Raw genomic sequence first — 14436 nt, 5'->3', positions numbered from 1 at the left:
CTTCAGCACACCATCTTCTACGACCAAATCCACCCATTCCATTTAAAGTGCTTTTCAGCCCTTCTCTTGCTGTTGCTACTGACACGTGTGAAAATGTACTTGAATTAGGTCTCTGAATTGATCTACAGCCATGCAAAAATGGATTTACAATCCCATTGCCACTCTGCTATGCTTTCCAAGGGATGTGTGATTTCATTCTAGCACACTGGCACAGTTGATGCTAACCAGTGTGGTGCTGACAGCTCTCACCCTCTTCTCTCCCCACATGTCTCCTCTTGCTTTTGCCAAGGAGAATTCCCATCACCCCCTACTCACCTTCTGCTTGACTTTGGTACAATTTGGTAAGGTATCCTTGCAGCGGTTGTGGATGGTGACATTGCAGTCTGAAAAAGGAAAAGCAGAGGCAATGTGAGAAGAGAATCAAGTAATTCAGACCCCCAAATGTGTTTACTCGTTAGAATCGGACACCCTGTGTCCTACAGTCTCTTCAAACCTGAGCCAGGTTTATGACCTTGGACTTGTCTTCAGTCCTACATGAGGCCCAGACAGTGGCCTGCATGAACAGAGAAATCATCCTAGTAGACCTGTTTGTCTATTTAAAACACTCACCTTTTAAAAAATGTATATGCTATCTTTCTGCCCCAATGGGACATTCAAGGTAGAGTGTAATATGTAAAAAACAGAAGAGCACAAAACCACAAAATTATATTAAATAACCGAACAATTAAAGAGATGCCATAAAAACCACCTGCAAAACCGATATTAATGAAATACATTTTAAAACATAAATTACAAGAATTATATCCCATCTTCCTGTCCCTCAAGGATACTTCCCAGGGTGGCTCACAAGGATATCAACAAGATAACAAATAACAAGGTAAAACTATGAGTCATCAATAAGAAAGATAATTATCAGAGGTTAAAAGGAGTACTTCAAACTGGGCTCAGACACAAACAGAAGTGCCAACATATTGGAAGACGGGAGCACAGGGCAATCACAGTCTAGTACAGGAAGAGCAGACTTGGCTGTTGATGGGCCCACATCTAATATCAAGCAGTGTGGTGATACCAAGTGGGCCTCCAACAAAAAATGAAAGTGCAGAGTCAGCAAACTGCCTTTATCAAGAAAGCCCTCTCTGGTATCACCACCCACCGTATCTCAGACAGTTAGAAGGTGGGGAAGGGAAAGAAAATGGGACCTCAGATGACAACACCAGTGAGCCTGGGGGGAGGGCATACGGAAAGAGGTGTTCTTTAAGATATCGCAGCTCTGATCATCATATGGCTTCCAGGGTCAACTCTACTACTGGGCTGAGACACATACTCAAGATGACACAGTACTGGAGAATCATATGTGAGGTCTTAGTTAGCATTCTAGCCGCTGAGTTTTGAGCTACCAGAAGTTTCTAAACATGCTTCAAAGGCCACCCCATACAGAGCACATCAAAGCCTATCCTGGAATCTTTTGCCTATACCACAGGCCAGGTGCTGTGTTTACTGAAGGAGGACATATGTTGCCTGAGAAAAGCCCCAGTTCCAACAATCCTTGGTATCTCTATTTAGAGAATCTCAAATAGCAAGTGCCTGGGGAAAGCCCCTTCGCTGCCTGAGACCTGCAATAGCTGCTGCTTGTCATAGTATACAATAGTGGGCTAAACAGAACAATTGTCTGAGACAGTAGAAGGTTATTTCATATGAATTTAACATTATGGAAGGGACTATTACTCAAATATGCACATGCTTTGCATACAAAATGCCCTAAAGACAATCTTCAACATCTGCAGTTGAGGATATGAGGCACTGGGGAAGCCCTCTCTCTACCTGAGCCCTTGCAAAGCCACTGTGAGTTAGAATGGCAATGCTGTGCTAGATGGAGTGATGGTTTCATTTGGCATATAAATGAATAATGTTGGGAGGAGATGCAGCACTGGGATAGAACACCTGGTTTTCACACAGAAGATCCCAGGATCAACATCTCTATCATTTATATCTCTGGTAACAGTCATTGGGAAAGATTTTTGCCTGAAACTTTGAATAACGACTGCAAGTACTGAGTTAGACTGGCCAATAGTATAAAGGCACCTTCATACATTTCCATGGCAGCCATGCAATGGCTTTTCGCCAGCTGTGGAAAGAACTCCCCCAAGGAACCAAGTTTGCAAGCCATTGTTGCCAGGCACAGTATGCATTGATGGCACAGTAGAAATAAACAACAGGCAGGTTGGCTGCTTAAGACACAATGCGCTGCCTTCTGGCTCCTTTGATCTCTGTAAATCTCTGTGAATCAAAGATGCCTGCCTCTCTCAACCAGGCACCCATCATCACCACCCGAGATGAATGAAGGTCACATCCTGGCCATTTGGCTGCCACAGCCGGCAACTCGCCCACTGCCTGGCAGAGCTGGTATGCCAAGCTTCTGGCCAAAAGGAATTTCTCAGGAAGCACACAGTGATCAGTCCTGCATACTACAATCTGTTCTTTTGCTAATCTGCCCGGATGGAGAGGGAAATTGGGGGGGAAGGGGGTGTTAGCTGTAGGTATAACTGGATATGACAAATATTAAAGGATGTCACTTTTTCTTCCACGATGTTTACAGGATCACAAAAATGAGTGGAACCAAAAGCCCACGGGCAGAAGCATGGCACTGAGCCACCCCCACTCTCTCTAGCTCGCTCACACACACACACAGAGGTGCAAGTATAATCCAGACGAGTGTGCCGCAAGCACAGAAGCAACACCACTATGATAAAGATCCCTGCAGAATAAACCTTTCCAAACTATCCACACAAGGTTTAACTGATTGTGTGTGAAAACTCTTGGATAAAGGCCGTTTCCACACTACTCACCTACACCCAGAACGGGACGCAATGTCACGAAAAAAACGCGGAAGATACTGTCTTCTCGAGAGAGTTTTGCGTGACATTGCACAAAACTTGCGCAAGAAGACGCTATCTTCCGCATTTTTTTCGCGATGGTGCACCCTGTTCCGAATGAAGGTGAGTAGTGTGGAAATGGCCAAAGATTAACTCCATGTAGGAAAGCCTTAGTGAGTTAAGCTATTTCTTTAGCGTTTTCAAGTAGGGGGAGGCAACAAGAGGTACAGGAGCTCAATCTGATCTCATTCTAACACAGACCAAAATCCAAGGGAATCCCCCACACATACACATGCATCTCATCTACTTCATCCTACACAAGAGACAGAGACAAAGGATTCATTAACCATGTTCTCCGATGCACAAGCAGCTATGGAGAACTTTGGTCATTCTCTTATTGTGCACTTTAAGGGTCAACTACTCCCAACATGAGATAACCCTGATTGGATGCCCCATTCTCTTTAATCTTCCTTAAAAGCAGCTTCAAGAGCATTGAGGTAAGAATGTGGATCATGTTTATGTTATCCCTGGGCGGACGTGGATCAGCGTCCCTCCCCCGTGCCATTTCCTGGATAGAATTTGCACCCTTCCCGAGCAGCCATTAGCACCATAATGAGACCATAAGGCAAAAAAGAAAGGTTGCTGGACTCCTTTCAGTTGCGCAGGAGCCCTGATTTCTGTGTTAAGCACCACCACCACCCCATCCTTCAGCAGCTTGCATCCAAACCAGGCCTCTTTCATCACTGCTTTGATGAGAATGAAAGACATTTGGTGATCTGTGACGCAGATCTCCGGTGTCTTGTCTAGCTGAGCCCACAGCAACCAGTTCAGAGACTGAAACAGCAAAAGAGCTCTTCCTGGCCAACATGAAGAACAACAGAGGTTTGGCACATGAAGGCAACAGCCCTTCTCTCGTTTGCCTCCAGCTCTGATGTTCGCAAGTCGAATCAATGACACTTCTAGTCCAAGGATCTCAGGTAGTAGGTGTAGAGAAAGACTTTTCTCTGGCCGCAGCCCTGAAAAGCAGATGCCAGTAGACAATCTTGTGCTAGATGGACCAAGGGTCATGTGTTCAAAGCCACTGAAGCCAGCAGACATTGTCCTCCCACCTTCTCTCATAGTAGTTGTTGGCCACTGCCTGGGACAGGACTCAATGGACCTCTGGTTTGATACAGCAAGGCACCTCTTACGTTCTTATGCCTCCCCCTCCAATTTCTCCTCTATAGGCTTCATGGCTTGTTAAAAAACAGAAGGATGAGGAAAAAGAGATTTGATCTGGGTAGGATTCCCTGCAGGAAACTGAAGATTTTCCAGGTAGGCAGAGTTATCCATTCAAGTGTCCACAAGTCCCTGGCCAACCTGCCAGTGTTGGTGACAAAGCTGTGCTGCCTGCCAAATGGTCAGCATAACCCAACAAGGCACATGGCACAGCTCCTGAACAGCATGCCATGTCCAAGAGCTCTGCCTCCATGTACCATCTGGAGAATACTAGGCAGCTTTTCAAAAGATTGATCAAAACCTCTGGTGTCAGCTGCTGGGGCTGTGATGCTCTGTCTCCATCAGTTCATTTGCTCATGGCATACAGGCAACAGAAAATAATTATTTTGAATTTGAATGTCAGCATTGACATACTCGCTCAGACCACGGGTTCTATCATTCTGTCTCCAATCGTAGTCAACCAACTTTCTGCAAAAATTCCTTGGCAACTATAGCTTTGTTGAGAAAGATGATAGTTCTTTAAAGAAATCCTTACTGTACACAGTTGTCAAGGTCCCTTACATAAGGATCAGAAAGTTAGTGATGAAATCGAACCAAGTTTGAAGAGCTGGACGATAACAAGCATGCATTCTAAATGTGGCAGAACTGGTTCTGCATTAGGGGTGATTCCTGACCAAATTTGCCCCTGAATTTTGGAGTTCTGAATTACCTGATCTTATTTCCAAAGGGGAATCAATGCACTGGAAATGCTCTGTTGCTCCATTATATTTCCAAATTTTAAGACAAAATATTGGGCTTACAAGATTTACCCCAACTTTTAGTGCCTTCAGTTTATTTGTGGGGACACCAAGAGGTCCTGATCACCCATGGAACCAGGCAAGTCATGTGATTTGTTTCCTTGTAATGTTTGGGCTGGGTCTGGTAGAGTATGTGCATGGGGGGGGGGATATCTTTGCCTGGGGCCAGCCTTGGTTCTTGATGGCCCTGTCCGTTTATGGCTTATCACCTCCTCCATATTACAGATGTGCATATGTACATTAAGAAAATGATTTGCAACAAAGCAAATCGTGATCATATGGGCTCCTTAAGTCCCTCGTTGTGCAGTGTTTTATCAACATACAAGAGCACATGTACACATCACTTGAACACTGCACAGAAAATCGTATGTATTAATCTTATGCACTCTCACACCAAGATTGTTTATCAGTGTGCGTCCTGTGTATACTTTGGTAATGGGGTGGCAGGAGATCATGCAAATGAACTGTAAAAACAGTAAGATGTCTCAACATGCACAAATTCCAGGAAATTTTAGAAATCTTAATTAAAGCTGAGTTAAAGGAGAGTGGAACACAGCACAGAGTGAAATTCCAGAACAACAAAGAAATGGAAAACAGGAAAACTGTCCTTCCGCAATACTAAGGTACTTTATTTTCAGGGCACAGAACAGTGTGTTCAAACCAAATCACTTCTCCCACACTTAAGAGTATATGTCATACTAACTTATGATGCTGCCTTCTAGCTATTGTTCCATGTAGCTCAGTATTGTCTACTTTGACTGGCCGTAGCTCTCCAAGGCAGGGTTGCCATCTCTGGGTTGAAAAATTCCTGGAGCTTTTGGGGGTGGAGCCTGGAGAAGCTGGGATTTAGGGGAGGAGAGGGACCTCAGCAGGGTATAATACCATAGAGTCCACATTTCAAAGCAGCCATTTTCTCCAGAGGACCTGATCTGTGTCCTGGAGTTGTAATTCTGGGAGATCTCCAGCTACCACCTAGAGATTGGCAACTCAACTCCAAGGTGACTGAAGCTCGTTTTAATTGGATATGGAGAGTGAATCTTCTGCAAAGCACAAGCACTGAGCTATGGTGCATTCTACAGGCAAATCTGCTGCTCCTATTTAAAGAAGCTTGAAGCTCATTTAAACAGCCATGGTTCCCAGCAGGGAATTCTGGGAATGGTAGTTCTACAGAGAGGAGTGAGGGATCACTAACAGAATTCTTAGGTTGGCACTAGCTGACTTACAGTGAAATCCTAAACAGAGTTACTCCAGTTTAAGCCCACTGAAATTAATGGACTTAGACTGGAGTAACTGACAAAGAATAAGTAACAGCCACCAACAATAGGAACCTGGCATCTCATTCCTCAATAAATGGTGGTCAAATGTGATGTTATTATATTGCAAATTATCCCATCCCTGAAAGTGGCAATCAATAAAATGAAGCAGAGTTGGGGCCAGCCCAGGAAATCCCAGCCTAAGAATCTTCTGCTCCTTAACCCCTTCATCAAACTACAATTCCCAGGACTCCTTGGGCAAAGACATGACACATTTCAGATCACTTCCGAACTGACTGAAGTTTTTAGTTAAAGACGAGAAAGCAACTAACATAAAGGGAGCCAAGCCAAGCTGTTCCCTCTGGATCAGAAGATCAAGATCCTCTGTGATCTATGCCAGAGGGGCTGGAAATCCAAAGGCTCTTTTTAAAAAATTCATACTTTTCCCCCCTATGTGTGTCAGTGAGAAAGAGACTCATAAATTACTTTTTCATACTCCTTCATTTGCTGTGTCTGGCTATATTAAAGGAACTATATCAAGTCTGCAAGTCTGACTCACACAGAACATCCAAGAACGCATGGGTGGGAGGAGGCGATGTGAACAGGAAGTGAATTTAACTGGCAGGGACAGTCATTTCAATGTTATGTCTGTACTTGGCAGGGGGTGGGGAACACAGTATTTTAATGTGTGGGATTTTTAAGGAAAAAGAATCAGTCTGTATTCACACCTGGAGGTCAGGTGCATTCAAGGTGGGTGTAAAGCTATAGGACCCTGCTAATCGCTGGGGGCCAACATATCACCAGGTGGGGAGATTTGTACGTCAAAAGTACAAATGGAAAATCAATGATCTTCTCATAACCAGCAGGAACTTCTGTAACCCTACAGCTGAGTCAAAATGCCCATGTGCATTTTAGTAGTTCTTAATTGTTAAGCATCAGAAACATGTAATTTGAATAAGAACTGTTATTTTAAAGTCCGGAATCTTTTATTCCCTTATAATGAACACCCATCTTAAATAAATAACAACTGTATTTAGACATGCTTTACCCGTTTTAAGATCCCTGCCATGCTTACAGTCCTAGTAACTAAAAGGAGAACTTTTTCAGAATCGTTTAAAAATATAGGCGTGAGCTTTAAAAAAATCTTCATGGGGAATATTGGGTGGGTGGAAGTGGGTAGGCCTGGTGGGTGTGTATTAGAGCAGCAGCTGCCTCCAATTTATAGACGTTTTCTTGTTCTAAAAGGAAGCTCTAACCCTTCAAACAAAAACGCTACAAATTAAAAAGGCTGTCCTTTGAAAAAATCTTACGGAGGAAGCAGCAATGCTCTGGGTGAGGGAGTGTACCCACTACCGATGGGTCTGAAATAGGAGCAGCTAGGGATCCTTGCAAAGACACTCCTGATTAAAAATTTTATTTATTTTGAAAATTTACAGCTTGCTTTTCAAGCAATTTGTACACTTGCGATATGCATAAAAATTGTATCCGCATGACCAATTAACAGAAAAATAAAATCAGTCAGCAGATGAACCTGGTGCCCCTCCCCCCACCGGTTATTGAGGATTTAGAGGGGAAATGTCTCTTTAAAACACTCTTAAAGGAACCAACGTTTTTGCTCTGGTAGGCCACGGCCAGAAGCTGGTTCTATAGTCAAGGGGGACTATCCTTCATCTTACAACAAGATGCGGAATCCCCAAAGATCATCAGAGACAGAGTGAAAGAACTCCTTCCCAGGAGGAGGCATAAAGCACAAGACTGTTTTTTAATCTCCAGGCACCAAAGCCCTCCATCCCTTCCAGGAACTCCTGCCTTCCAGGTTGAGGAAGTCAGTATGGTCCCAAGAGTGGAGGTTCGGCAAGAGTTCAAAGAGGTTGTCAATATACACAGCAATGTCTTTGATGCCAGATTATAGAGGGATTTCTAGACAATAGTAGCCAGAGACACACAAGGCCTTGTTAATACACAGTGGGGAGCAAAAAGGTCTCACATCTCACTCCCAGTCTGGACTCTTCTCACAGCTTTTTAAGCAAGCCTTGGGGTTTCCAGCAACTATTTTTCCTGGCTGGGTTCCTGTGCTTTTAAACAAACAAGACATTCTACTGATACCTCCTAATTTCTTCATCTGCATAGCAGGCAGAGATTCAACACAAAAGGGATTGAAATTATAAGAAATGGTGAATTTCTGCCTGTACAGCTGTTAAAGAGGAGGTGTTTTTGCCAAGGAAGAAAGGGGAAAGCCCTTGCTATGATCCTGTGCCCCCTTTAAAGGATGCTTATTCTAAAGATCTACCCTCCTTCACCAAATCCACAAAAGAGCAACAAAGCGCAACAACTAATTCAGACATATCAGCTAGGAGCCACAGACAAGGAGGTGAAGTCATACTTCAACTGTGAAAGAGGAAAAATGTTGTTTTATGAGATTGCTGAGACCAATTCTAGGTTCTCATGCACTGCTCCAAGCAGCAGAAGGGACGTGAGAAACCCGTGGATTTGTTCTCACTTAAGAGGGCCAAAGCATGGAAAAAATCTCTCACAATTCCATAGCCTAATCAACCTTCATGCAATTGCTTCATTTCTGGAGTGAGATCAGGGTGCTTAAGAAACTAAATTATGAATCAGGGTCGTCCCTACTTCAAATCGCACCCAACCACAAACCCACTTGCTGCTAGTCTTGCAGCCTCAACTCCCTCATTAATAACCTGGAGACGACAGCCTGGGCCAGCCTGGGGTTTTCTTGGGGTGGAAGTTTCTGAACAAATGAAGAATACTGCAGTGGGCTCCCCCATTCCCACCACTGACTAAGGAGAAAGTGAATCCCGTATTCAACATTTCACACATTTAAAAAGGTGCAACACCCCAGTTCTCAAGCCAAGAATTAGTGCCTGAGTCACTTACTTTCCAGTTACACATTGCCGAAGAGCTTGATATGTTGCATTCATTTACTTTGCCACAGTTCAACCTACACTAGGGTTGCTAGTCCCCTGCTGAGGGCGGGGGATCCCCTGCTCACACCCTCCACCCTCCACCCCCCGCCCCTGCATACCTGGCTGGCGGGGGAGGCACAGGAATCCCGGAGGCGCCCTCCCAGGCAGTGCAGTGTGCTCCCGCAGGCCCGATTCACCCCAATCTTGCCTGAATTGGGCCAATTCGGGCCTGAATTGGGCTAAATCAGGCTGCTGTGGAGCAGGGGAGCACTCCTGCACTTTGTGGCAGCCCAATCCAGCTCCGAATCATCCCAGATCGGGCCTGAATCAGCCTGGATTGGGCCCAATCAAGGCCTGAATCGGGCCCAATTTGGGCCCCCCAGCGGAGTCCCAGGGCAGCCACAGCCCATGCAATGACATTACTTCCTGGAAGTGACATGAGCATGCATGCGCGAGGAACAACAGACCAGGTAGGTGTCGGGTCCCCCACCTCCCACCGGAAGAGCAGGGGGACCTGGCAACCATATCCTATACTGATTTAACACACACACCAGGACATTTCAGGTCAGGGGAAAAGGAAAGGGGCAGGAAAGGCTGAAGATCCTCCTCTCCCCGTGCCATGGTTCCAATCTGAATTGGGCCCCTGTAGCTCTTGGGCCATTTGTTCCCTGGAGCTGCCATCTAGGTGCAGGGAATGCAATTTGGATTGGGGGGACTCAGACCTGACTCATTAAAAAATCGTATGTATAGTTTAGCCCTTGAAGATTTTAAATTTCCAGAGACACTGGGGTAAGAATCTTGAAGAATGTTAATGCTAGTAATTTGCACTAACACGGTGTTAACAAGGCATCCCACAAAAGAACGAACAGGGACAGAGTGTTTTATCAGAAACAGGTTTCAGAAATAGAACTGTCCCTAGTAAAAAGGAGCAGCGTTGCATGCAGAGTTTCATAATTTTCAACCGTCCTTAATAAACATGAAATTCTGCACCCTTCCAAAACAACAAGAATATATTGCTTTGTATATTGCTCTTACATAGTTATTTATTTATTTATTTATTTAATCACATTTCTAGACCACCCTCCCTGTCAGACGGGCTCAGGGCGGTTTAACAACAGCTTAAAACAGTAAAAACATTATAAAAACATTAAAACATCATATCAAAACAATTAAAATTGGCGGGTATAAAATATTAAAATACAGCATTGTCCTGCATGGGTGGTGGAAGGTCTTCAGTGGTATGGCTGGCGAGAGGACAGCCTAGCCCCCACCAAATGCCCAGCAGAAAGATAACAAATCCTGCCGGGCCCTAGTTTCCTCAGACAGAGAGTTCCACCAGGTCAGAGCCAGAACTGAGAAGGCCCTGGCTCTGGTAGAGGCCAGGCGGACCTCCCTGGGGCCAGGGACCATCAGCAAGTTCTTAGTGGCTGATCGAAGCGACCTCCGGGGAACATATGGGGAGAGGCGGTCCTGGAGGTATGCTGGGCCCAGTCCGTATAGGGCTTTATAGGTCAACACCAAAACCTTGAACCGGACCCGGTACTCAACCAGTAACCAGTGCAGCTGACAGAGGATAGGTGTTATATGAGCTATGATTGGTGCTCTGGCAACCACCCGTGCAGCTGCATTCTGAACCAGCTGCAGTTTCTGGATCAAGCCCAAGGGAAGCCCTGCATAGAGTGAGTTGCAGTAGTCTAATCTGGAGGTGACCATTGCCTGGATCATCGTTGTAAGGTCATGGGTCGATAGGTAGGGGACAAGTTGTTGAGCCTATCTTAGATAGAAGAAAGCTCAAGAGTGCCTGAAAGCGGTATGTCCTTTGATCTGCCAATTGCTCTTAGGTATGATGGCATAAACCAGGTGCATGCCACCACATTTTATGAGTTTAACTCCGATGACTATACAGTCAGAGGCTGACCCCCAACTTTGGAAGAGCTCTTAAGCAAAAGGAAAATCCAGGAAAATGGGTCAGCACAAGATAAGAGTGCAGAATGCAGTTCAGCAGTTGAATCAAACAATGTCCTGAGAGCCTGCAGTGCTGTCCATTTCCACAAATACAAGCAGCGCCTATCCACCTCCAGCTCAAGATGAAAGCAGGGGAACCTGGCAGAGTTCCAAATCTGACTACCGTCCAAAAATAACAGATAGCCCAGGGAAGGGATGCAGAGAGTAGGATACTAAAAGTTTTGCCTATACAAGTCCCAGGTTCAAAACAAAGATGTAAGTGGAAATAAATTCTCAAGCCCCCAACTCCTCCCCTTCTCTCCAGGCTGATTCAGCATTGCGCTTTTAATTTCTTCAAAGAAACAAAGCAGATGCAACATGGTTGCTTTTATGTTTTCATATCCATATTTTAGCTTTTGTTTTAATGGGTTTTGTTCGGTTTTAATGGTTTTTAAGATGTGTTTTTCATCTGTTAGCCGCCTTGATGGCCCAGATGAGGGTGGAAAGGTATAATTTGTGGGGCAAAATTTTTGTAAATAAGTAATTTTGTAAATAAATAATTAATTACAAAGTACTTCTGAGCACATGCAGAGTATCTTTCTCTCAACAAGGAGCAACTGCAGCCTAATGCCATGCAGAATGTTCATATTAATTTATTTATTTGCAGTTACATTCTGCCTTTTGTCCACAGGTAGATAGGGTTCCCAAGAGGACTCCCTCCCAGGCGCTGACCAGAGTCTTCCAAATGCCTGTCATTTAAAACAAAAAACCAGCAAGGCCTGCCTCGACAAAATTCTGAGAATGCAGACCAAAAAAGACTTGACATTTTTAAGGCTTATACATCAACAGTGCTGTTCGAGCAACACCATTAAAGTATGCTGGTAGCCTATACTTACGGACATTCAGAGCTGGTTTATGACCACCTTCCAGTTAAAGGACCTCAAAGAGCAAAAGGCTGGCAAAGGGCTGTGGCTCAGACAGTTGCCAGTTCAAGCAGAGGACTAGATGGCGACAGAAGGATGCTCCTTACCAAAGAAGACTGCCTCAGTGCCAAATGATGGAGCAACCATGTCTCTCCCTCACAGGTACAGAGAGATGAGCAGGTAGGTCTAATTTCAGTGCCAGAAAGGGGATCGGTCAAGGGAGCTAAACGCTCAGGCCTCTCCTTGTTCACTGACCCATACTCCATCACTTGCAAGTGCTTTTCTTTCACCCAGCTTCCAATATTATGATTGCTGGGGCGCAAAGAGCTTCAAGTGACGGACAGCAAGGAGGTAAGAATGCAAATGAGGAAGTTCGGCTTATCTTGCTCACTTCTGGAAGAGACAATTACTCTCTCTCACACACACACACACGCCCCACTTCATACACAAATGGGGAAGACCGGTGACAAGCGACCAAGCATGGCAGCCCGATCACATCTAGTTTTGCACGCAGCAGAAATGTTTTAATTTGAATGACTGAATGCTGTGAGGGAAGGAGAGACAGGGCTGAATATGATGCATGGATTCAACGGCCCACCAATTTTAATTTCCAGCCCTCTAGGTTTTTCTCTCCCCTCTCCATCTGTCTTCTCACTGTCACATTTCTAACGCTGTTGGGCACAGTTGAGGGAAAAATGTCCATTTTTCATTAGCTAATTTTAAAATAGATATATTTACAAGGTATTTTCATGCTGCTAATCGGTAACAGGGAAGGACTTCCGTGAGATCTCTCACACCCTGCAAATTCCAGGCCTGCCTCCAACTCTCAGGGAGGAGGCCAGGAAGAAAAACACCAAATGGCCGCTTGTTCACACGACCATCTGCTCGGCCAGAACCCCTTGCCAAGTGCTCAGCCCACATGGAACGGGCAGTCTCTGCAGGAAGCAGGAGAAAGAGATTGGAGAGGGGCTTTTCGTGGCACCTGCATGGAAAGAGGCCTAAACCCAGTTGTGTGAAGAATAGCTGCGCTAGCTCCTTGGTGACAAAGCAGCACTCTCCTTCCTTGTTGTTGCTTCTCCTTTTTTGCAAGGTTGAGTGCAGGTGTTGGCCCTGCACGCTCCTCAAAAGATCCTGTTTGTTTAGTACAATTAAACTGGTCCAATTTCAGCACTGCCTCAGGCAAGTGTGGAATTACATATGAATGAATAACTGGTGGCACATTAGCCTCATCCGGATGCCACCTAAATGTTCCTGGCTTCTGCCAAATCCTTCCCTTGTGCCAGGCAGCATCATTGTTAAGGCAGCAAATCATGACGGAAATGTGAATCTGGCTGAGGCAAAAGCACTTTCTTAGGGGCCTTTGCACTTGGGCCTCATTGAAACTGGGCAAAGCAGCCAGTGGGCACGTGTGGCTGGGGAAAAGCCCAGCTTAAACGTGAGGCAGTGTGAATGCCAAGTTCAATGGATGAACGCTTTTTCCTCATCCATTTAAAATCAGGACTCATTTCCCAGGAGAATGCCTCCCAGTGTGACATAACAAGGGGTGGCATGGGAGGAAATGCTGCTTCTTACCTTTCTGGGACATGATGGCTTGATTGATGGGACACTGGCTTGCAAACGAGCAAGCAGCATGCAATTCTTTCCTGCCCCCTCCTCCAACTGCTCTTTATCATAGCAGAAGGGGAAAGCATGACACAGCACTGCTTCTTAATTTGCAGGCATTACTATGTCAACTTTTTGAGCACTGGTGTGTGACTTTTCTGTAGTCAAACTTCTACAGGAAGAGAGGCAGTGACATAATGGCCAAGAGAGACACAGCCACCAAGAAACTTGGCCAGGAAAAGTCCAGCCATCCAGACTCAGGCAGCTGACCATCTCTGATACCACACACACATGACCATAGGATGTTTGCTTGTTTGTAAGAGAGCTGCTTTTGGAAGACCAGCACCACAATCAGGTCCCTGGTGCTGCAAGCTGCCAGGCAGATGCAACTGGCTTGCTCTTGGAAACCAGATCAAAGGCAGCTGCCCTATGCGGTTTGGGGCCAAGATTGCAGGCCAGAGGCTGCTGGGATTGGGCCGGGGGGGGGGGGAAGCAAGCAACAAGAAAATTGAGGCACTTCCAGATCACCAAGGGAGGACATGAAAACAATGCCAGCCCCCACTGCTCACAGTTTTGTCCTTAATCCCAACATCTGTCCTTGCAGATGGAAAGTCCAGACCATGAGCTGGACCAGGATCATTCTAAGACTGCAGCTGCTCTGAAGCTTTGCTTTGCTGGGAGAGGAGGCTGGTGCAAAAACAGGAGAGGGCTCAGAAATAGATTGGGAGCAATGAGTCAGAAGGACATCCAGGTCCACCCCCTTGACTACCTACACACAAAGCTTCCACGGAACAAACCTATGCAATGCAAGCAATAATGTAAGAATTGTTCAGAGAGGTGGAGGTGGCATTAAGAGGGAATCATCACCTGGGGGTGCAGGCTCATCCCACTTGTTTCAGGTT

At 45.5% G+C, this 14436-nt stretch overlaps 1 protein-coding gene across 5 annotated transcripts in view; it reads right to left on the bottom strand.

The window, feature by feature from the left end:
• Positions 1-14436, bottom strand: part of ARHGEF2 (Rho/Rac guanine nucleotide exchange factor 2) — a 163202-nt gene that overhangs the window by 26766 nt on the left and 122000 nt on the right. For all 5 annotated transcript variants that reach the window (XM_054991393.1, XM_054991420.1, XM_054991428.1 and 2 more), the window contains one exon: positions 316-383. In XM_054991393.1, coding sequence (XP_054847368.1) covers positions 316-383 — 68 coding nt within the window. The remainder of the gene's footprint in view (positions 1-315; positions 384-14436) is intronic.

Source organism: Eublepharis macularius, chromosome 1 (assembly GCF_028583425.1).
Source record: "Eublepharis macularius isolate TG4126 chromosome 1, MPM_Emac_v1.0, whole genome shotgun sequence".
NCBI classification, from domain to species: domain Eukaryota; kingdom Metazoa; phylum Chordata; class Lepidosauria; order Squamata; family Eublepharidae; genus Eublepharis; species Eublepharis macularius.
This window is presented reverse-complemented; position numbering and strand designations above follow the sequence as displayed.